At 35.0% G+C, this 22715-nt stretch overlaps 1 protein-coding gene and 1 pseudogene across 1 annotated transcript in view; both read right to left on the bottom strand.

Moving 5' to 3' along the window:
* The window catches only part of CAAP1 (caspase activity and apoptosis inhibitor 1), a 98846-nt gene extending 76436 nt beyond the window's left edge, over positions 1-22410 (bottom strand). Inside the window, exons 1-4 of the mRNA XM_063081095.1 lie at positions 22039-22410; positions 17279-17479; positions 15115-15199; positions 14022-14097 (exon numbers count right to left, since the gene is read on the bottom strand). Coding sequence (XP_062937165.1) covers positions 14022-14097; positions 15115-15199; positions 17279-17479; positions 22039-22344 — 668 coding nt within the window. The 5' untranslated portion in view covers positions 22345-22410. The remainder of the gene's footprint in view (positions 1-14021; positions 14098-15114; positions 15200-17278; positions 17480-22038) is intronic.
* On the bottom strand, positions 1584-2372 carry LOC134365259 (deoxycytidine kinase-like; annotated as a pseudogene).
* Positions 22411-22715: the final 305 nt, after the last annotated feature.

Raw genomic sequence — 22715 nt, forward strand, 5'->3', positions numbered from 1 at the left:
TAAAATTTATTTTATTGTTTTTTCCCTCTAACTTCTTGAATTAGGTACTCAGTTCACTTATTTTAATTATTTGTGGATTAGTAATTTGTATTTAAAGCTAAATTTTCCCTCTTAGCACCACTTTAGCTGTATCCCTTCAAAGCGGTTCTACAGTGTTTTATTGTTAGTTTTTAGAGTTTATAATTCCTGTTTAATCCAAAAGCTGTTGAGTTTTAAAATATGTAGTGAGGTTCCCCAACCTTTTTCATTGTTCATTTTAGCTTACTGCTGTAAAATCAGAATGATTCCTGAACCTTTTCTTTGAGGAATTTATTGACCTTTTTTTTTTCTTTTCAAAGTAGAAATGTGGGACTTTTATTTAAACTTTAAAATAGCAAGCTACCTAATTAATCCAGGCAATAGGAAAAGCAGAATGATGCAAGAAACAAGAGGTAGAACTAGACAACTTAACTAAGATAATCCACCTTAGCCTTGTTTCTCTTTTGACTTCTCACTTAGTATAAAGGGGAAGAAAGACTGCTCATTCTCAGTGCAGGAACAATAAAGGATAAAATAGAAAAACATCCCTCCTTTTGCTCCACTAACATTACCTATAAAAATGGGAAGAAATTTACGGAAAACTGTACTTCCACCTCAAATAATTTAAGGACAATCATAGTTTAAACAAACCTTTTTAACTGTAATAATAATTTTCCATTCCAAAAGAATGGCCTGAGGAGAAAGCAGGTAGCTATTTTAAGCTCCATGTAAACTAAATCTTTATACTCATGTAATAACTTTCAGCTGTTTCCTCTTTAATCTTCCAAAATCCCATGTAAAAGGATGAAAGAAGCATCACCCATACTGCAAATGAAGAAACAAAGGTAGGGAAAATACTAAATGATTTATAAAGATAGGTTAAGCCATTGCCAAGGTGGGAACAAAGCCTAATCTGCTCCTCTACAAATGTGTTCTAGACACATTAATAAATATCAGTCAAGTGATTCAACACTAAACCTGGTCTTCTCTTCAACATAAATTAAGGTGGAAGGGAAGGCACTTGATAAAACATTTAAAATAAAATTTCAGAATTCTTATTCTAGGGATTCTTTAAATTCTGCTTTTCAACTTTCAATTAGAACACTAACTTACACAGGCATACTACAATTTACTAGGTAACATTAAAGATTCCAGTTAAGAAACTGGTCACCAGTGAGGTGAGAAGTACCAGGGAAAAAAGCCAACTTGCCGAGGAAGACAACAGAGGGGAAAGATAGAAAGAGGCTGGGTCTTGTATAATGTTTAGCCACTATACTGATTCTTGAACCATCTATCTCCAGACTTCCCATAGTAAGAGATAATTAAATGTCTTTGTTTTTTAAATAAGAAAGAGAGAAAAGAAAAAAGAAAAGAAAGGAAAAGAACAGAACAGAAAAGAGAAACTGATCATAAAGTTTTACATAGAATTCATTTAAAAAAAATATTTCTTGGAACAAAAACAGTTAAAAACGGGTTTTCTAGAGACTTGTACGAATATGGAACTATGAAGATACACAAAGCTGAAGTATCTGGAACTATCTGGCTGCCTGCAGTCTTCAACAAGATCACAGAGTACTCAAAAATTATTTGACCTTTTCAACTAGACTTTCATATTTGTCTTTAAAGTCTCCATTAACATCCAATATGAAGACAGGCACTTCTTGTAGATAATCAAAGTTGGTTTTCAGTGTTCTGTGTAGGAGCCAGCTTTCATATCTGTAGTGAAGCTTCTCTAAATATTCAAGAGGAATGCCGTTCTCTTCATTTCTTCCCCGTAAATATATTCTATTTAAGCATTTCTGTGGATTGGCTTAAAGATAAATGATTCCATCCAATTCAAGGCTTTGGCCAAACTGGCTATTCATCCAGTCATGCCAGTCTTAATAAATTGTCACCTCTATTTCATTCATGCAGTCAGATTCATACAAAGCAGGTGCAAAAATATACCTGTCACTATACACAGATCGTTCAAAACATAATACAGGTTTCTCTGCATCTTTGAGCTTGCGGCTTAGAGAGGCAAGCTGAGCTCTATTTGGCTGAGACAGGCATATGACTGGAAGGTAAAAGACCATCATTCAGGTTTCTCAGACATCATCTGAAGAACATTTCCCACCACTTTTCTGAGATATCGTCAGTTCCTCAAATTCACCTTGAGTACTTTGAACACTGCACCACCTGGCAACAGTTTCAGGAACTACTTTCTAATCCTCACAGACTTTTTAAGGATATATACAAATGTTGACTTCCCTGCAGCGATGTTCCCTGATGTTCCCTTTGAAGATTTTCTTGATGCTGGTCCCATTAGTGCTGGTCGCTGGATACTGGCAGCTTCTCTTGGGCTCGGTGGCCATCCTAGCCTTGTGATGGCGCATCAGGCAGGGAGGGCTGGAGGTGGCCACAGGTGTTAGTGCTGCTGAACTTAACCTGACCCGTGGGCAGCGGGCCGGTTTTGATTTTGGCACAACCACTGATGGGGGTGGCCCTCTGGTGTGTGGCCCCGCCTACCAGTGATCCCTCCTAAGCCGCATGGCCCTCAGCCGCCTCCGGCAAGCTGGATCACGCGGGAGCTGGAGGTCAATTTGTTGACATTTTACGAACGAAATTATCAATTTGTGTGAATATGAGGGGCTTTCAAAAAGTTGATGGAAATATTGGTATTATCTTTCAGTTTCATTTTTCCATGAACTTTTTGAAGTACCCTCATATTCTACAGAAGGTATGTTTTGTTTTCAGAATATACAGCACAGTCTATATCACTTAATTCATTTAGATTTTCAATATACTTACTTTTTATCCAGTTGACCTGTCATGAGTCAAATGAGATGAAATTGAGTTCCTACTACTAATGCATTTCTTCATTTCGCATCAAGATCCCTGTAGTTTTTGCCTTATAAAAACTATATATATATATATATATATATATATATATGTTTGTATAAAAGATGTCTGGTTAGTTCAGTTAGTTAGAATGTGGTGCTGATAACCCCAAAGTCAAGGTTTTGGCAAAAAAAAAATCCAAAAAACAAAATATCACTACATATACAGTTTGTACACATGTGTATGTACATATGTGTGTGTATGTATGTATATATAAAGTATATTTGAGGCATATATTCATAACTATTAGATCATCTTGGTGGATTTCACATTTTTTTATTATAAATTGCCCTTGTCTCTTATAAAGCTTTTTGCCTTGAATTCAACCTCAATCTTATAATCTTATTGTTCAGATTATCTCTTGCTTGCAAGTTGTTCCAGATCTTTTGTTTGGTTACTGACTTTATGACATATTTTGGCATTCAAATTTTTAAAAAATTTTCACATAAATATATCTTTTTACTAGTGATTTCTGGGTTTTTAATCTTATTTAAGAATCCTTTCCCTCCCAATAGATTATATCATAAAGTATATTTTTTCAGATCACTGTTTTTTGTCTGTTAGTAAAGTTTATAGTTTTCTTTTAAGTTACCTGTTAGATGCATTTGAAAGTATATCATAGTTTTTATAGCTATTTTGGATTGAATTTTTTTTCCCAATTCCCTAAATGTTTCTGCTTGAAGATAGAAAAGTTGATTTTTTTTAATGCACATCTTGTATAGTTGATACTATCAAATTCTAGTTTCTTTTTAAACTAGAGTCTCTCAGGTGTTCTAGCGTTATAACCTTTTGGGGGTGGGCAGGGAGCTGGCCGGTATGCGGATCCAAACCCATGACCTAAGTGTTACAAGGCCGCACTCTAACCAACTCAGCTAACCGGCCAGCCCAAGGGTTATAATCTCATAAATTGGAGATACTTTTATCTCTTCTTTTCCATAGTTTATCATATCAGTCTAACTGCATTTGCTAGAACCTCCAAGAAACTGTTGAAAATTAATGATCATAACAGGCTTCCTGTTTAGTTCTTCATTTTAATTTACCACGTGAGTCGTTAAGTTTTGGTCACACGGTCTTTATCATTTCTAAGTGGTTTTCTACTATATCTTTTCTACCTACAGGTTTGATTAGAAACAATTGCTGAAAACTAAAGTGAAACTGCATCAAACAAACAGGTTTCTACACAGTAAAGGAAACAATAAACAAATAAAAAGGTAGCCTACAGATTGGGAGAAAATATTTGCAACCATATATCTGATAAGGGGTTAATATCAAAAATATATAAGAAACTCACAGAACTCAGTAGCAAAAATACCATCTGATTGAAAAATCAGCAAAGGACCTAAACAGACACTTTTCCAAAGAAGACGTAAAAATGGCCAACAGGTATATGAAAAGGTGCTCAAAATCATTAATCACCAAGGAAATGCAAACCAAAACCGCAATGAGATATCACGTGATACCTGTTAGGATGGCTATTATCAAAAAGATAAGAAATAAGCGTTGGTGAGAATACAGAGAAAAGGAAACCCTTGTACACTGTTCATGGGAATGTAAATTAGTACAGCCATTATGAAAAACAGTATGGAAGTTCCTCAAAAAATTAAAAATAGAACTACCATATGACTCAGCAATGTCTCTTCTAGGTACAGACCCAATGGAAATGAAATCAGAATCTTATAGAAATACTTGCACTCTCATGTTCATCGCAGCATCATTCACAACGAATGGATAAAGAAATAGGATGTTTTCATAGACACACACATACACACACACACACACACACACACACACACGAATATTATTCAGCTTTTAAAAAGAAGATTCTGCCATTTGCAACTACACAGATGTATCTGGAGAGCATTATGCTAAACTGAAATAAGTCAGACAGACAGAAAAAAAAATACTGCATGATCTCAATTATATGTGGAATTTAAAAGTCAAATACATAGAAAGAGAGTAGAATGGTAGTGGTGGGGGAGGGCAGTGGGGAGATGGAGGTCAAAGGGTACAAAATTGTAGTTACATAGGATGAATAAGTCTAGAGATCTAATGTACATCATGAGCACTATAATTAATGATACTGTATACAAGAAATTTACTAAAACAGTAGATTTTAGGTGTTCTTACCATGCATACACACACAGACAGAAAAGGTAACTATGTGAGGTGATGATAGGTTAATTGGTTTGACTATAGCAATCATTTTACTATGTATATCAAAACACCATGTTATATAGCTTACATACAATTAAAAAAAAAATTAATGCTGGGCCGGCCCGCGGCTCACTCGGGAGAGTGTGGTGCTGATAACACCAAGTCCCCGGGTTCGGATCCCATATACGGATGGCCGGTTCGCTCACTGGCTGAGCGTGGTGCTCACAACACCAAATCAAGGGTTAAGATCCCCTTACCGGTCATCTTTAAAAAAATAATAATAAATAAATAAATAAATAAATAAATGCTGAATATTATCAGAGGCCTCTTTAGCATCTACTTATAAACTTGTATGTTTTTCTTTAATTTACTGATATGAATTATGCTAATAGATTTTTCTAGTTAAGTCTCCTTGTAAATTCCTGGAGTAAATTCTACTTGGTCAGTAGTATAATTATTCACTTGACACATTGCTGGATTTTATATGCTAATATTACACATACAACTTTTTCATCTATAAATCTTATTCACCAGTGAGATGGTCTATAATCACCCATACACTTTTGGGGGGCACCATTTTGGTATTAAAGCTATGCAGAAACCATAAGTAAATGGAAGACCTATTGATCTTTACCTAGGGCCTGGGCTATTTTAAATAACATAGGTGTAATCTGTTCACAAATAATAACAGCTGGCCTTTAATGAACATTTTATCAGCTGTAAATACATTACATAGATTGACTCGTATCCATAATTCAGTTGTGAATCCATCTTGCCTTGGTGTTTTTTTCAACAGTAGGTCCTTACTCAAATTTCTAATTTCTTCTTTGTTAATCTCGTCAAGTTTTCCACCTCTTGGAGGAGTCAATTTGGTTAATTTGTATTACGCTACAAAGTCATCCATTTGCTATTTTCAAGTTTGTTTACACAGTGCCGCATGTGGATCCTCATTCTTTTAAACTCACACATATCTATGGTATGTCTCCTTCTTTCCACCTAATCTTAATCATAATTGCTCTTATTTCCTTAATCAGACAAGAGAAGTTTCTCTATATTCTGGTCTTTATAAAGACAAAGTATATGGATTTGTTTATCCTTTTTATTTTTGTTGTGTTTTCTATCCTTTAGTTTTAACTTTTACCTTTGTTATTTCGTTTTTCCAACTTTCTTCTGGTTTATTTGTTATTTTTCTAATTCCTTTAAGATACGAACTAAATTCCTGGACTAGTCATTAAGCTTTTATCTCTCATATCTAAATCTTCCCTTTAAACTAAGCTCTGTGATGCTAGGAATGGAAGTCTGCATATATTACTACTTTCAAGCTTGTTTGCTGTTAAATTCTTCAACTCGGAGGCACTAGAGGAAGATTACGAAGCAAAAGAGACTTTCTCCTTTCTGTTTGCTTACTATTCTTGTCAGCACTGTCTCAGCTACACCCACTTAGCCTGGCAGCAATAGCTGGTTGTCTCCAGCTTTTTGGGGGCACTCCCAGTTTCATCACGCCCTCTCAGAGGTCCCGGCACCAGCCAGGCAGTTCTCCCTATTCAGAGCTCCTGAGATACTGGCAGCAATCTCATCCTGAGAGCTGAGTCCCAGTTCTGTGGGAAGCCTCCTCCAAACTTCTAGATTTTGATAACTAAGTTCTGTTACACTTACTGTGGTTTGTTCCCTTGATTATACCGTGACTGATACAGTTCCTTATCTTTGATCTTTCTTCTTTAACAATGAAGGCATTTAAGGTTACAAATTTTGTTTTCCTACGTCCTTTTTGTCTCACGTATTTCAGATTAAAGAGCTCTCCTTTTTATTATAACTTGTTTAAATTTCTTTTATACACTCCCTATTTTACAGGTTGTAAAGTTTATTACCTCTTTGTTTATTTTCAGTTTTCTTTGCTATATTCCTATAATCCTACGTTCTTGTATTGCTCGCTTGCTGTATTCCTAACAGCATAAAACAAGACTCCTAACTGATGGTCTGTTTTTTAGATTTCCCCCAATACTATGTAGTGAAATCATTGTTAAATTTTATTTTCTTCCTCTCATCTTTTCATATCTCCTACTGATTTTACTTTGTTGTTTCCTCCTTTATCCTTTTCTTTGCTTTTATAGCTTTGGCCACTATTTCTATAAATCTGTTTTTTTAGAACAGTTTTACACTCCACCTATAATCATCTTTCCTTTCTTGAAATTTATATTCAGACATGTATTTTTATAGCATAATTTGAAAATAAGACAGCACTATTTCCCTTAATGAGACATACTATTTCTTTAATAAAGGCATTCTTTTTCCCCTCTGCTTCCTCTCCTTCCACCTGTTCTACCATTGTGATTCCCACCAAGGATGAAGCTTTTGGAGTGTTTTCCGTCTTCCTCTCACCCACAACCTTCTCCACCCCCTAAATTCTGTGAATACAGTTTAATATAAAATTTGACTAGTATTAGCATTTCCCTTTCAGTATGTTTGTTTTAACACTTATGCTACACATTTCAGATAGTCTAACATTATAATGTACAACATAGAAGCTACTAGTCACATGTGGCTATTTAGATTTAAATTAAAAATTCAGTTCCTTGCTTGCTAGCCACATTTCACATGTTCAATAGCCACATGTGGTCAGTGGCTACCTTATTAGTCAGCATAAACATAGAAGATTTCCATCATTGAAAAAGTTCTATTGTACAGCACTGGTCTGACATATCCATTTACATATTACTTATTTATGTAAGAAATTTATTATAATACATAACAAATATAATATAAATGTTCCTATATTCTACATCTCCTTCCATCTTAGGATTTCTATTATGGTTCATTTGTTGCTGACTTGAGTCCTGCAAGAGTATTTTTTCCTCAGTAATATAATCTCTGGATTCTCACCTGTTTGCATCTTTTTTTCACTCACCCAACAGATGAATGGTATCTTGACCAAGTACAGAATCCTTGGGTTGCAATTTCAGTTATGTAAAGATGTTACTCTACTGTTTGATAGTTTTTGATGTTGCAGTTGAAAACTCTGACACTTTTTCCTTCTTACATGAGGTATTCAGTCTGGAAGGTTGTTAGATTTTCTTTTTATAAAAAAGATTTGCTTCAATCTATTTTTCCCTACAACCTGTCTAGAACTCAGTGAGCACTTTCACTTTTAAGACTCAAATCTTTTTTTCAGGTCAGGAAAATTTTCCTATATTTATCTAATCATTACCTCTCTTCCATGTTTTTCTCTTTCTAGGTTTACTACTTATCATACATAAGGATGGTGAAGCTATCTAGCTTATCTGATTGTTTTCTCTTATGATTTCCACCTTTTAAAATTTTTGGTTTTTGCACTTGTTCCTACAGGCAACTAATTTGGATCTCAATGGTGACAATCCCTTTACTCTGACTAAACTACAGAATTTAGTTAGAAAATCATGGTTTTTAGTCCACGAATGTCTTTTTTTGTGCAACACTGGGTTTTCCATAAAAACTCATTTCTTTTTTTTTTTTTTCTGGAAGAGTTCATCTTATTCCTCCAGTAGCTTAATTTACCTTGGCCTGTGCTTTGTTTCAAGTATTCCTCTCCCTAGATGTTAGGGTCCTTTAGAGATGTTATATATGTATGCATGAATGTGTATATGTATACATTTATGGTCACATGCTTGGGGCTCAGGTTTAGTAACTGTCCCCAAACTGGCATAAAGCAAAGGAGTGTCTCCCTCCATAGGTCCACAGTGTAAAAAAAAAGACCACTATTTTTTGAGACATCTACTCCCCAATTTTTTCAGGCTCTCCCAGGTTCAGAGATAGGAAATACTAGGCCCATTCAGTTCTATCTTCAATTCTTAACAGTGAAAGAGACTATATATATTCACAAAGATCTATATTGACTTCCCCCTTCCCATTCCTCAGCTTTCTCCTCTCCCCCAGGCGAGTTCCCAGATTTTTGTAGACCAAGTTTTCCTCAAGATCTATCACCTTATGATCATCCCATCAGCCTCTCCAATGCAGATCAACAGGTACCTGTTCAGCCATGAGGCAAACACCTTGTACACGTTATCTTTGCCAGGATTTCCGAAAACCCCAAATCTTACTTGACATACGATACCCACACCCATGTGACTTGGGAGAAACAGATATACTGTAGTTAGCAGTGAAGGGAAAAAAGGAACAACATTCAAGTTTCCATCTACCCTGAATCCCTTCCTCTGACTTTGGAAAAATGTACACTGCATCTTCGAAATTTGTACATAAAGAAGTCTTCCACAGGTACTTTCCCACATTATTTAATATAATCTCTACATTTAACAGCCTCTCATCAAATACTGTGATTTGAGGTTAAGAACACCTCCTAATTTCATCCAAGATAATTTGTTTGTTTCTTGTTCTCCTTGTTGCTTGCATTGGATTCTGAGAAAAGAGCAAAAATGCTGTTTATTCTCTATCATTTTTAAACTGTTAAGTCCTACTCCATTACTTTAGAAACAAACCCAACATTAAATGCAACTCCTTTATAACATGTTTTTTAGTCAAATGGCCTGTTACATTTTCTCTTTATCCTTAAGAATCCAAAATTTTAGAACACCTTAACCAAGTACTCAAATTTTGCAGTATAAATAGTGAAAAACTTGACGTCAATTGTATCATGTATCAGTTATGAACAGACTGATCACACAGTTTATGTCTATTATCCTTGCTTTTGATTTGGAAAAACAAATTATATGGTCACCCAATCTATTAAGTATTCTTGCCAAGAAATGTTTAAACTGAACCTAATCTAGCTCTAGACCAAACTTCCAGTTTATAGGAAATATAGGAGATAATAAATCAGTTAAATAATACCAGGAGGAATCAATGAGCCATATCCCAAATATGAAACATTCCCAAAACTGGTCTAAACTTTTCAAAAAAGTCAAGGTCATAATAAACAAAAAAAGCAGAGAGAAGTGTTTTAGATTGATAAGAGTCTAAGGAAACATAACAAACAGAACACATGAACTTTGACTGGATCCTGGATGGGAATCAATCAGTTAATTAATTAAAATAAATAAATATAAATATACTATAAAAGATATTTGACTAACTGTGGAAACTTGCTGTGGGTGATATATTAGATACCATTATTTGAATTACTGTTTACTTTCTTAAAAGTGGTGATGATAATCTGACTGTGTGGGATTCTGCCCTAATTTGGGAGAGTTTCATAATGAATTGTTTAAGCATGAAACGGCATCAACAATTTATTTTTAAGTGGTGTTGTTAGATGAATTGTGTCCCCCTCAAAATCTGTATGTTGAATCCCTAACCCCTAGTACTTCAGAATGTGACTATATTCTAGGACAGGGCCTTTAAAGAGTTAATTAAGTTACAATGAGGTCATTAGAGTGGGCCCTAATCCAATCTGACTGGTGTTTTCATTAAAGGAGATTAGGACACAGAGATACCATGGGGTGGGACACAGAGGGATGATCTTGTGAAAAGGGAGCAAGAGGGTGGCCATCTGCAAGTCAAAGACAAAGGCCTCAGAGGAAACTAACTCTGCAAGAACCTTGACATTGGACGTTCAGCCTCCAAAACTGTGAGAGAATAAATTTCTGTTGTTTAAGCCACCTAGTTTGTGATACTTTGTTATGGCAGCCCCAGCAAACTACCACAAATGGCTCTGGAGAAAAAAGGATAAATACCAATAGAGAGAGAAAGCAAATACGACAAAATGTTAACATTGCTGAGCCTGGGTAGAGGATTACATCTCTCTTTCAACTTTTACATTAAGTTTGAAGTTTTTCAAAATAAAAAGTTTGGAGAGAAAATTCCACCAAAAAATTTAAATAGACAGATAGGAGACAGATAAATATAGGTCTATATGTATTAGTTCCCAGTGTCTCTTAGTGTTTTCAAATTTTCTTTTATAAGGACACCAAACAGACTGAATTAAGACCCACACCAAAGATCTCATTTTCATTTCATTATTTCCTTAAAGACCTTATCTCCAAATAAGGTCAACTTCAACATATATCTCTGAAGGACACAATTCTACCCATAACATCTTTTCTCATTATTCCTGACCTTATAGTTTTAAGATAATCTTTTAACTCAAAAAACTTACTTCTATCATTTCTTTACCACTTTTCTAGCTATTTGATTCTCTTTCTAGAATTCCCAGGATGTGCAAGATAAGTCTCCTAAAACTGTCTCCCAAGCTCCCATGAGTTATATATAAGGATTTACATCTATAAATGTAAGGTTTTTCTCCATATTGCTCTATATTTATTTACCCAACTTGATTTTTCAGGACAAAGATTCAGTTCCCAGTCACAGCTAATTTCTTTATCAGTCTGTCTGTTGAATTTAGAAAATTTCAAATTTTTTCAGTTCCTGAAATTATATTTGTACTCTAATTGTATTTCCTTGAGATTTTTCATTACTTTGTTAAACTTTCTTGCTATATTCTATTAATTCTGTGCTCAAGAGAATCTGCCTGTTCCAGTTACTCAGCTTCGTTTTCTACTCTCAAGTTATTGAATTTCTTTGCATATTCATGACAGACTGTTCCTTCAGCATCCAGATAGGTAAGACTATTGGCTTATACTAGAGAGTGAAATACCAGCAGATTATGAAAAACATGGGAATTTTCAGCACCAAGCACCAAACATGTTACCAAACTTACTCCTCTGCTAAATCATAGGAAGGAGCTTTCTAAGAACCTACCCACTAGTTCAGTTCCCCTCTATACAGATTATCAGAACTGAATTGTCCCTCCAAGCACAAATTAAGAAGAAAGATGTCACATATTCCAATAGGATTCAAAGGATTCTGCCAGCTAAGCCATCTGAAACAGCCTCCTAAGACTTTGAGAAAAGGCAGATCACTCAGACTTTGCTCAAAACCTGAGCATGAAGTTCCCTACCTGCATTCTCTATGGGAATGCAGTTTTCAGTTTTACCCCAGATCCTCTATCTTGGCTCCACCAGTTTGCTCAAAGAGGTTATTTTATTGCTCCAAAAAGCAGGGGGAAGAAAAGACAGAAACATGGGTAAAGCCAATATATTCCCACATTATCTCCCTTTTCCCATCTTCATTACTTCACATTGCAGTATATCTCCCCCATTCATAATTAACATTATTATTAATAATAACAAACTAGTCATGTTAGCTCATTTAATCCCTATAATCCTATAAAGCAAGGATTATCTTCATTTTGCAAATGAATAAAATGATGTTAGGGAAGATGAAGTATTTTAAAGGTTTGAAAGCCAGATCCATTTGCATGAGAGCCTATTATCTCTTCATAACAATCACTGCCTCCAACTTTCGTAAGCATTTGTGTGACCTCAAGCATACAAATCTTCCTGGGCTTCATTTTTCCATTTATAAAATAATGATGTTAATACCTACCTCATAAAAGTATTATAGAAACCCAATGAATGTATAGAAAAGTGATCAGAACAGTGTCTGGCACAAAAATGCTCAGTAAGTGTTAACTATTAGTATTATTGCTTATTTGGCATCTTGTAGCTTAGAAATTTAACTTAAAAAAAAAAAAAAGGAGCTTTTATTCTCAAGTAATTCAAAGAATCTAATGATCTGGCACTTACCAGTTCCACAAGTGGCTGTTATGATAATTTCTGGTAATATTTGTGACTGTTCAACTTGCTCACTGCTGCATTTAAGAGTTAGTTAGAACCCACATTGTAAAAGTCAGTTCTTCACAACTATCACTTTGAATCTATTCACCTTTTTTTGCTTTGTAAATGCTTCAACTATCTGGACTAGATTACTACTCTGTATAAATGATTTAAAGCTAAGTATTCTGAAGGAAAGCCAATAGTAAGACTTATTAAAAATGTGTACATTTTCAAGGCTGGCCAGTTAGCTCAGTTGGTTTGAGAGTAGTGTTATAATACCAAGGTCAAGGATTTGGATCCCCATACCAGCTAGCCAAAAAAAAAGGAAAGTGTAGATTTTCTACTCAGGTTAAGTATAAATCACTATATGACACTCCTAAGCAAGATGTATGTGATAACCAAAAGTCTGATGACAATGAGGCAGCCAAGCAATATGGTGCTAGCTTTTCAATGCTTCAGTAGAAGTAGATAATTTGATGTTCTCTATAGTTATAAAATAAAATTAGCCTTTTTTAGTGATACTTATCCAATAGCATTCTACTGGAAATGAAAACAAATGTACTATTTATTTATATATTACTTATTTATGCTACTGCTTCCAGTAATCCCTTCTTATACATTCTACTGCCTGTAGCACAAATCTTTCCTTATCCTTTGGGGAAAATGCCAAGCTTTGCAAAAAGAGATGTAAGTCGGTCTTTGGCAACTATCAAAAAATATAAGTCTTTTAGGCAAAAATCATCAACAGATGCTAAAATTACTAGATGAAAAGTTTGGCATGCAGTGCTAGCGCAGAATAATCTAGAAAAAAATTATTAGCATCTTGCTTCTTGATTAGTCAGCATCCCAAAACTTTAGGCATTTTTATCACCTCAATAATCAAATTATATATACCTATATGTAAAATATATATGCCTATATAAAACAAACTTTACAATCTCATCTATGAAATGAGGCTATTATCATCTAACATTAATAGATATGTAGAAGAATTCAATGAGATAAAATATTCTAAGGTACTAACATAATACCTGGTAGAGTAAGTACTTAATAAACAGCGGGTATCACAATGAGTATATTCAAAATCCAAATGAGAGATGTGATTGTGCTTCAGTTTGGCATTGCTGTTGTTCTGTATCTATGTGTAGTAGTTTAAGAAAATCATCTTGACCCTGAAAGCAATTAACTCCATCCTCTCATGTACCCAAAAAACCAATTATTATAAGTAAACAAATAAATCCTTCTACACTGTTGAATTATTTTATATAAATAAAACACAGAAAAACAATCACATCCTTGACATAAGAAATCACAAAAGGAATAAGGAAGAAATTTTTAAATGAAAATGAAAAATTTTTAACTTACTGACTGACTAAATCAGATCCCATCTTAGAGCCATCATCTGCCTCCTCTTCCATATCAGAGTCCATACCATTGTCACCTTATAAATGAAATAAACTATTGAAAGCATCCTTATAAAATGTTGAAATGATCCAATCATTACATAAAAAGTGTCATCTTTAAAAGCAATGCACATTAAAGAACTTTATAAACACCAAGATCAAGGGTTCAGATCCCCGAACCAGTCAGCTGCACAAAATAAAATCAAAAAATCAAAGGACTTTAAAACTGTTAAAAGATTAAATCTTTAATTGCTTGTATTTAAAATAATGAGTTGTTCAATGCCTTATTAAGTATCTATCATTGCCTTTCCTTTATCCACTACTAATAAGGCATTGAAAAACAAGAATATGTAAGTATATACTTACAGACTACACAAATACATATACATCTATTTCCAGAGTTACAAAATTACATTAAACCATTTTACATTTAAAAGAAAAGTTATTTCTGGAAACTGAAAGTTTCCATTGTTTGTTTCTTCTTCTGTGATGCTAAAATCCTTGCAAAGTTCCAAAAGAAAAAAAGTGCTTTGCAAATCCAAAATTCTAAAGGTATCAGTATCACATGAGCAGTGTATACCTCAGGTGGACTTATAAATGTTGACAAATTGCAAAAATCCTTCTAACTCTGCGACTGGGTCTTAATAGAGCAGAAACAGTGTGCAACAGGTAACTAAAAGCTAGAAAGAATATAAAGCAGAAAATTTTTAAAAAATATGTTAAGAAAAATCTTTGCCTTTTGAATAATTAATTTTTTCAGCATTTTTGGTAAATATTTTTTATTTCATTTTATTATGGTGTATAAACTTATGTTGTCACCTAATACATTTGATTTGGAAAAACTATACATCAGGTCTATTCTTGAGATGTTATTCTAACACATAAACTATATTTCTCTGTACAAACAGAAGTAAAAATACTCTTCAATGATTACACAATAATAAAATTAAAGTAGCATCCAAGTAGGAGAAAGAACACCTCAGATTTACACTGATTAGAGTATTATTATAGTATTAACTAATAAGTTACCAGAACGTACAAATATGGATTCTTACCCTCAAGAATCTTCAAGATTTTTTTTTCAGACAGGAGCTCTAACTGTTCCTGGCATAGTTTTTTAATTTCTTCTACTGAACAGTTCTAAAGGAAATGACATTTTAAAAAAATGCATTTATGTAATATAGCTCATAAACGGGAAAACTGCAATCACAAACAAAACTCTGGTTAGCAAAATCTTACAATAAAACAAATTAAAGCCTCAAGTAGATTCACATAAATCTTTTCATGGGAGGATATCTGAAAAACTGCCAGTTAATATGCGAACAATTTGAGATTTGATGGGAATACATAATGTCATGTTTATTATGAAAGAACAAACTAAAGAGTAAGTCAGTTTCTCAGATATCCTTAATAGCAGCCTATTTATACCTAAAGGTTTAAATATTCAAGTCCTGGCTCTATACATTTTAGATATATGATTTTGGGCTTAACTTGTCCAAGGCCTATTTCCGCAACTATAAAATTAGAATAACATATATTTCCCTAAATAATTTTCAGAAATAAATATATGAAAACACTCATGAATTTAATGAAATATGAGGGGTCTTCAAAAAGTTCATGGAAAATGTGTATTATTAAAAAATTATGTATGAGTTGCAAAAATTTTTTGCACCAAAATAAACTCATACTAACTTGTTATATATAACATGTCTACACAGGATCTAGTTTGAGGCACTAAGGATAAGACAGTTTGAAAAGAGCCCTTATCAGAGCAACATGAATTCTGCAAAAATGGAAACAAGAACATCAAATTGATGGTGAAGATCAATGGAAGAATGTTGAAAACACTGACAGTTTACAAAAAGTTTATGAGGAATATGCCCCAAAGAAATCAGCAATTTGCAAATGTATAACTCATTTTAAGAAGGGACTAGATGATACTGAAGATGAGACCTGCAAGGGCAGACCATTCACATCAATTTGTGAGGAAAAAATTAATCTTCTTCATGCCCTATTGGTACCAAGACTGCAGACGCCCAGATCAGCTGCAGACAAAAGCAGAGCTTTCAACAGAAATTTAAACAAGTGGGATTGAGATCCTAAAACATTTCTTTGAAGAACTTAACAGGAAATGAAACATGGCTCTACCAGTATGCTCTTGAAGACTAAGCACAATCAAAGCAATGGCTACCAAGAGGTGGAAGTGGTCCAGTCAAAGCAAAAGCAGACCGGACAAAAGCAAAGGTCATGGCAACAGTTGTTTGGGATGCTCAGGGAATTCTGCTTGTTGACTTTCTGGAGGGCCAAAGAAAAATAACATCTGCTCATTATGTGAGTGTTTTGATAAAGTTAGCCAGAGGGGGCTGGCCGGTTAGCCCAGTTGATTAGAATATGGTGTTGTAACACCCAGGTAAGGGATCACATCCCCCTAACAGCCAGCTGCAGAAAAAAAGAAAAGAAAGTTAGCCAAAGCTTCAGCAGAAAAATGCCCGGAAAAGCTTGACCAGAGAGTCTTCTCCACCACAACAATGCTCCTGCTCATTCCTCTCATCAAGCAAGGGCAATTTTGTGAGAGTTTGGATAGGAAATCATTAGACATCCACCTTACAGTCCCGATTTGGATCCTTCTGCCATGTTTCCTAATCTTAAAAAAAATCTTTAAAGGGCAGCCATTTTCCTTCAGCTAATAATGTAAAAAAGATTGCATGGACATGGTTAAATTCCCAGGACCTGCTGTTCTCTACGGATGAACTAAATGGCTGGTATCATCACTTACAAAAGTTTCTTGAGCTTGATGGAGCTTATGTTGAGAAATAAAGTTTATATTTTTTATTTTTTTCTTTTAATTCCATTTTCCACGAACTTTTTGAAGTCTCTTTGTATAAGCTATTGCCAACCATTGTTGCATACTGTTACACAGCAGTATATTATTATTTCTTAAAGCAGCCGGAAGATTCATTATACCTTCAATTTTGTTACTACCATGCCTGTAATTAATATAATTATTTTAACAGAGTCAATAAATTTCTTGCCTAAACATTTTTTCCTGGCAAATTTTAAAATATATGCAGCCATTTATGGTTTTCCAAAACCCCCTTTCAAGTAGCTTGTTTTACATGAAAACATCCAATGATAAACTGCATTAAGTAAAATCATTGGTACAGAGAAGGTTCTGTTTCTATATATGTGAAAAGTCTGATAATGTTTGTAATCAAGTACCTTTAACACATCAGGAAGCATCTTCTGTAACTTTTTCTCTCCTATAATACAGAAGCACTGCTGAAGCATTTCCTTTTTGTCTGATATATAGAAACTAACTGGTTTTAATGATACAGTCAGGTCCAGTCCACCTTCTTCAAGGTCACTGTGCTCTGCTAAGAATAACTCTTTTTCCAAAGTTGGCAAAAGATACTTGGTTTCCTAAAATTAAAAAAATAAAGAACCATTAAATACTACTACTTAAAATATACAGAATATGTATATGACATCATACATTTTCATTTAATAAATTCTACTTCATTAAACATTTCCAAATTCTTTATTTGCACAATTATTTATCTAAAACCATAGGAAAGAATATTTAATTGTTCGGTATTCTTTGATTTTACTCTCCATACCGCAGTTAACTCAAGGAGTTAATACAGAGGGAAGACATAACACTTAGGACATACAAATGACAATATACTCAATACTGAATAATTTCCTACAATTTTAGACTTCTGAAGAATTAAGATATTCCTCCAGGTGGCCATTCACCTAAAAGTTTTATATATGCATTGACATTCTATTTAAATTCATATAAAGAAATGGAATAGCAGCAAAAATGTTACAAACCACAAACATCATACAGTAAAGTACTATGCTTACCCGAAGCTATAATCATTTTAAAAACTGTTATATAATTTAATCATATTCAAAGTAACCAAGTAATTTCAGTAATTTAAGGCATTTCTGTCCATTTTACCTACTATCTCCAAATCTGCCTGGTCCAAACTACTGTGATATTTTGCTTAGATTACATTAATAGCCATTTAAGTAGACTCCCTGCATTCTAATCTGAGGTCTGTTTTGTATACTGTTACCTGAATGCATATAAAATGTGCATGTAGGGCAGCCCGTGGCTCACTCAGGAGAGTGCGGTGCTGATAACACCAAGGCCCCGGGTTCGGATCCTGTATAGGGATGGCCGGTTCGCTCACTGGCTGAGCGTGGTGCTGACAACACCAAGTCAAGGGTTAAGATCCCCTTACTGGTCATCTTTTAAAAAAAATAAAATAAATAAATAAAAAAATAAAATGTGCATGTACTCAAAGCTTCTTGTTTAAAACCTGTCAATGATTTCCCATTGTTCTTATACCTCTCATGCTCATTCTTTGTGTTCTGAACAGAACAACCTTCTTTGAATTACTCAGATATAACCTGTTGTCCTCCCTTCCTCATACTGCAGTTTTTGTACATATTGTTCTTCTCACTGCAACACCCTTTCCTCCCCACTTTCTTTACCATACTATACTCACAAGATTAACAAAATCCAATACTTCAGATATCAATTCAAAAGTCATTCCTCAGGAAAATCTTCCCTGACCACATAAGTCAGGTATGTTTCTCGGTTATATCTTCTAATGGAATTGTTTAAAAAGCAGTTTTAAATCAGGCAAATTTTAAAGAATACTATATAATTAAACAGAAAAAATGAAGGTCAGGTATTGTTCTAATGGCTCACAATGTAATAATGTAGAGAAACTGAAATCCTCCTACACTGCTAAAAGGAATATAAAATGGTGCACTGGCTTTGGAAAGGAAAACAGCTCAGTGGTTCCTCAAAAAGTTACATTATCCAGAATTTCCATTCCTAGATACATATCCAAGAGAAATGTAACCGAATGTCCACACAAAAATTTGTACACAAATGTTCTTAGCAGCATTATTCATCATGGCCAAAAGACAGAAAAAAAAAACAAATGTCCATTAAGAGATAAATGAAAAAAAAAAAATGTGGTATAGCGATACAATGAAATATTATTCAGCCACAAAAAAGGAATGAAATTTTGTGCTGCAAAGGAATGAACCTATGTGCTACAACACAAATGAACATTGAAAGCATTATGCTAAGTGAAAGCCAGGCACAATATACCACATATTATATGATTCCATTCTTCACATGATGTGTCAAGAACAGAGAAATCTCTAAATCTATGGAGAAGGGAAGTAAATTAGTGGTTACCTAGGGATGGTCAGGGTGGGGGTATTAGGGTACAATATAGTACAAAGAAAGTTTCTTTTTGGAGTAATGAGAATATTTTTAAATTGACTGTAGTGATGTCTGCACAACTCTGAATATACTCAAAAGCACTAAACTGTACACTTGAAATGAGAGAATTATATGGTGTGTCAACTATATTTCAATAAAGCTCATCCCCCAAAATAGGGAATTCAATATACAACAGATAAAATGTATCTACATGCAACGACTTTTTCTTCTTCTCAAATACACTTATTTCTCATTCGAAATTGAGTTTAGTTTTGTATGCAAATGTTTACAATACTTAACATTATTGGTCTCTCAACCATAAGGAGTACTAGACATATAGAAACTATTTAAGATAAGAATGGTGATATCAGATTCATAATTGAATCTGGAAGGGGTAGAAAAACTGAATAAATCTATAACTATTAAATAATTTTTTTAAAGAGTTAAAAAAAAAGCCCAAAAAACTATACCTAAAAAACCCCACCAGATCCAGAGAGCTGTATTGTCCAATGGTCAAGTCCTAACAAATATTTGAGAAAAGGATGTAAACTATTCTTGAAGACACCAAAAAAATGCAAAGTTTTCCAACTCAATCCATAACAAAAATAAAAATCATTGGTTGATTTAACTTAGAAACATTTACACAAAAGTAAAAATACTGAATTCCAGCCGAGTACAACAAACCAACCCAACAAACCAAACAGGACTTATCCCAAGACTGCAAGGACAGTTCAACAGCAACTAACTTATCAATAATATCTGATTAAAGGTGAAAAACTGATCATAAACAGAATGACAGAAAACCATCAATAAAACTCTACAACCCGCAGTGAAGAAAAACTGAAGAAAAATTTCCCTAATCTGATCAAAGATATCTTTCAAAACCCATGACAAATATACTTATTTGTGGAATATTACAAATGTTCCCACTAAAGAAGGACTGGGAAAAGAATGCCTATTACCAAAGCTACTGTTCAACACTACACTGGAAGTCCTTGATAATGCAAAAAGAACTAAAAATAAGAAATATTTATGCTGAAAAAGAAGACACAAAAACTGTTACCAAAGTTTTTCTGAGAATCAATTTTAAACTAATAATAAATAGTGTGACTAGGCACAAGATAATTAAAAATAGACTTCCATGCTTTCACAATTTCCAATTTAAGGATGTAATGTTTAAAAGTATTAGAAGAAAACACAGAATAGTTTTATATTCTTGGATTAGGAAAGACCTTTCTAAAAATCCAGAAGGCAGAGGAAAATACAAAAAACCCAAAGGCCTCCGTACAACCTTTACAAAGTTATAACATTTGCAATATATCTACAAAAAGGGTAAGAATCCAAGACTTTATATAAAGATATTTGGAACTTAGTGAAAAGTTGAAAACAATCAAAGAGAGAAATTGGCAGAGGATATGTACAATTACATAAGAAGGAATCAAACAGCAAACAAAAATATAAAAGTTCAATCTCACTACTAATCAGGAAAATGTAAATTAAAACAAACACAATATTAATATGACCCATTAGACAAACTTTTTAAAACGGATATCAAACGTTACTGAATATTTGCAGAAATGGGTATTCTCATATACTGTTTGGACTATAAATCAGTAGTCTTACTTGCAAAACATTTGGTGGTACTTATCAAGTTTTTTTAAATGCATAAAGTTTGACCCACCCACTTCACTTTTTAGAGTAACCTAACGTAAATCCTGCACAAGATATATGTAAAAGAGTGTTCGTTTTCGTATTTTCCGTAATAACGAAAAACTGGAAACCGTAATATTCATCAATAAAGCTATAATGGAATACCGGGTAATCACTAAAAAAATAAGGCACCACAAATAGAAAGGAATCTACCCCAACAATATAAGGATATTATCCGATTCGATAGGGAAAAATATCACAATACAGCCCACGTATAGGAACTTAAACACATATCTGACAAGGGGTAATGAAAAGCGGCTGCTTATAAACTTAATGGGCAGACATGAAGAGGAACTTCCACGCTTTTCTCTTTATTTCTGTGTTGAATGAAATTTAAGTACGTATTCATTAATCTGTTTTATAACAACTTACAAACTTCTTATTTATTTATTTTTGGCAGCTGGCGGGTACGGGGATCCGAACCCGTGACCTCGTTGTTATAAGGCTGTGCTCTATTCAACTAAGCTAAGCGGCCAGCCCGAGTTATAAACTTTTTTTTTAAACGGAGGTACCTTGGCAGGTTGATGGCGCATAAAGAACATGGCTTTTATACGGTCAAATTTGAATTCAAACGTAGAAGCTACCAAACTCTGTGACCATGGGTAAAGTTCCTTAACCACTGTGGGACTCAACTTTCTAAAGTTACATGGAGTTAATCATAATCTAATAAAAAGTGAAAACGAAGAGAGAAGTAAAGCGTCTGGCTTGCAAGTGCACTAAAGTCTAGCTCCCGACCCATACTCTTCAGGGAGACTGAGGAGACCAGAGGAGCGGAAGAGGTCAAAAGTTAAAAAAAAAAAAAAAAAAAAGGTGAGCTGATCAATAAATCCAGAAACTCGAAGTTCAAGACATGGAGTGTGGCGTTCGCCGGGACTTAGGAACACGAGCCTCAAGCACAGGTGAACTCTTGGGGTGGCCGTACTAACAGTGAGCCCCAGCCGGCGCCCCATCCGCCGCCACATTCCGTTCGTAGCCCGCCTTCCGAAGGCGGGAAGCGGCGAGACAGGCGCACACGCACCTGCTGCAGAGACCCCGAGACGCTGGAGGATGAGTCGGTGCTTCTCCGCTTCCGGCGCTCGCTGCGCTCCACGAGGCTCCCGCCCCAGCAGCTCCCGCCGCTCCCACCGCCCGTGACACTTCCACTGAAGCTGGTATTCCCACAGCAGCTGACGCTCCCGCAGCCGCCGGTGCTCCCGCAGCCGCTGGTGCTTCCACTGCCGCAGCTGGCGAGGGTCGGCACGAGATCCGGAGCCGCGAGTACCGCGGCCGCCTCCTGACTGCTGCGTTTGCGCCGCTTCTCTCGGGAAGATTTCTTCCCCGTCATGATCCCTCTGCGGCAACCATCCGGGGAAAGTCCGCCGTGCGTCTTAATCCCGGCTCCTCCGGCAGCGTGCGGCGACACGGGCGGCGCAGGCTTTGCGTCATTTCCGGCCTGGGAACAGAACGTGGGAGGTTTTTCTGGAGGCGGAGCTTTTGTGAGTCCGAAGGTCGTCTTGCGTTTGTGCGCAGGTGGGTAGGTAGTCTAATGGAGGGTTTTTTCGGTTGTTTTAATGTCTGGAAAGGACGAAAGGTGGAGCTTTACAGCAGATCTTTGACTTACTGACACTTCTTTTCAATCTTTGTCAATATACAAACGTATACTTCCCGACTCTGCATTTCCTTTTATCTCCAAATTGTATTTATGGTAATGTTACA

Source organism: Cynocephalus volans, chromosome 16 (genome assembly GCF_027409185.1).
Source record: "Cynocephalus volans isolate mCynVol1 chromosome 16, mCynVol1.pri, whole genome shotgun sequence".
Taxonomy (NCBI): Eukaryota; Metazoa; Chordata; class Mammalia; order Dermoptera; family Cynocephalidae; genus Cynocephalus; species Cynocephalus volans.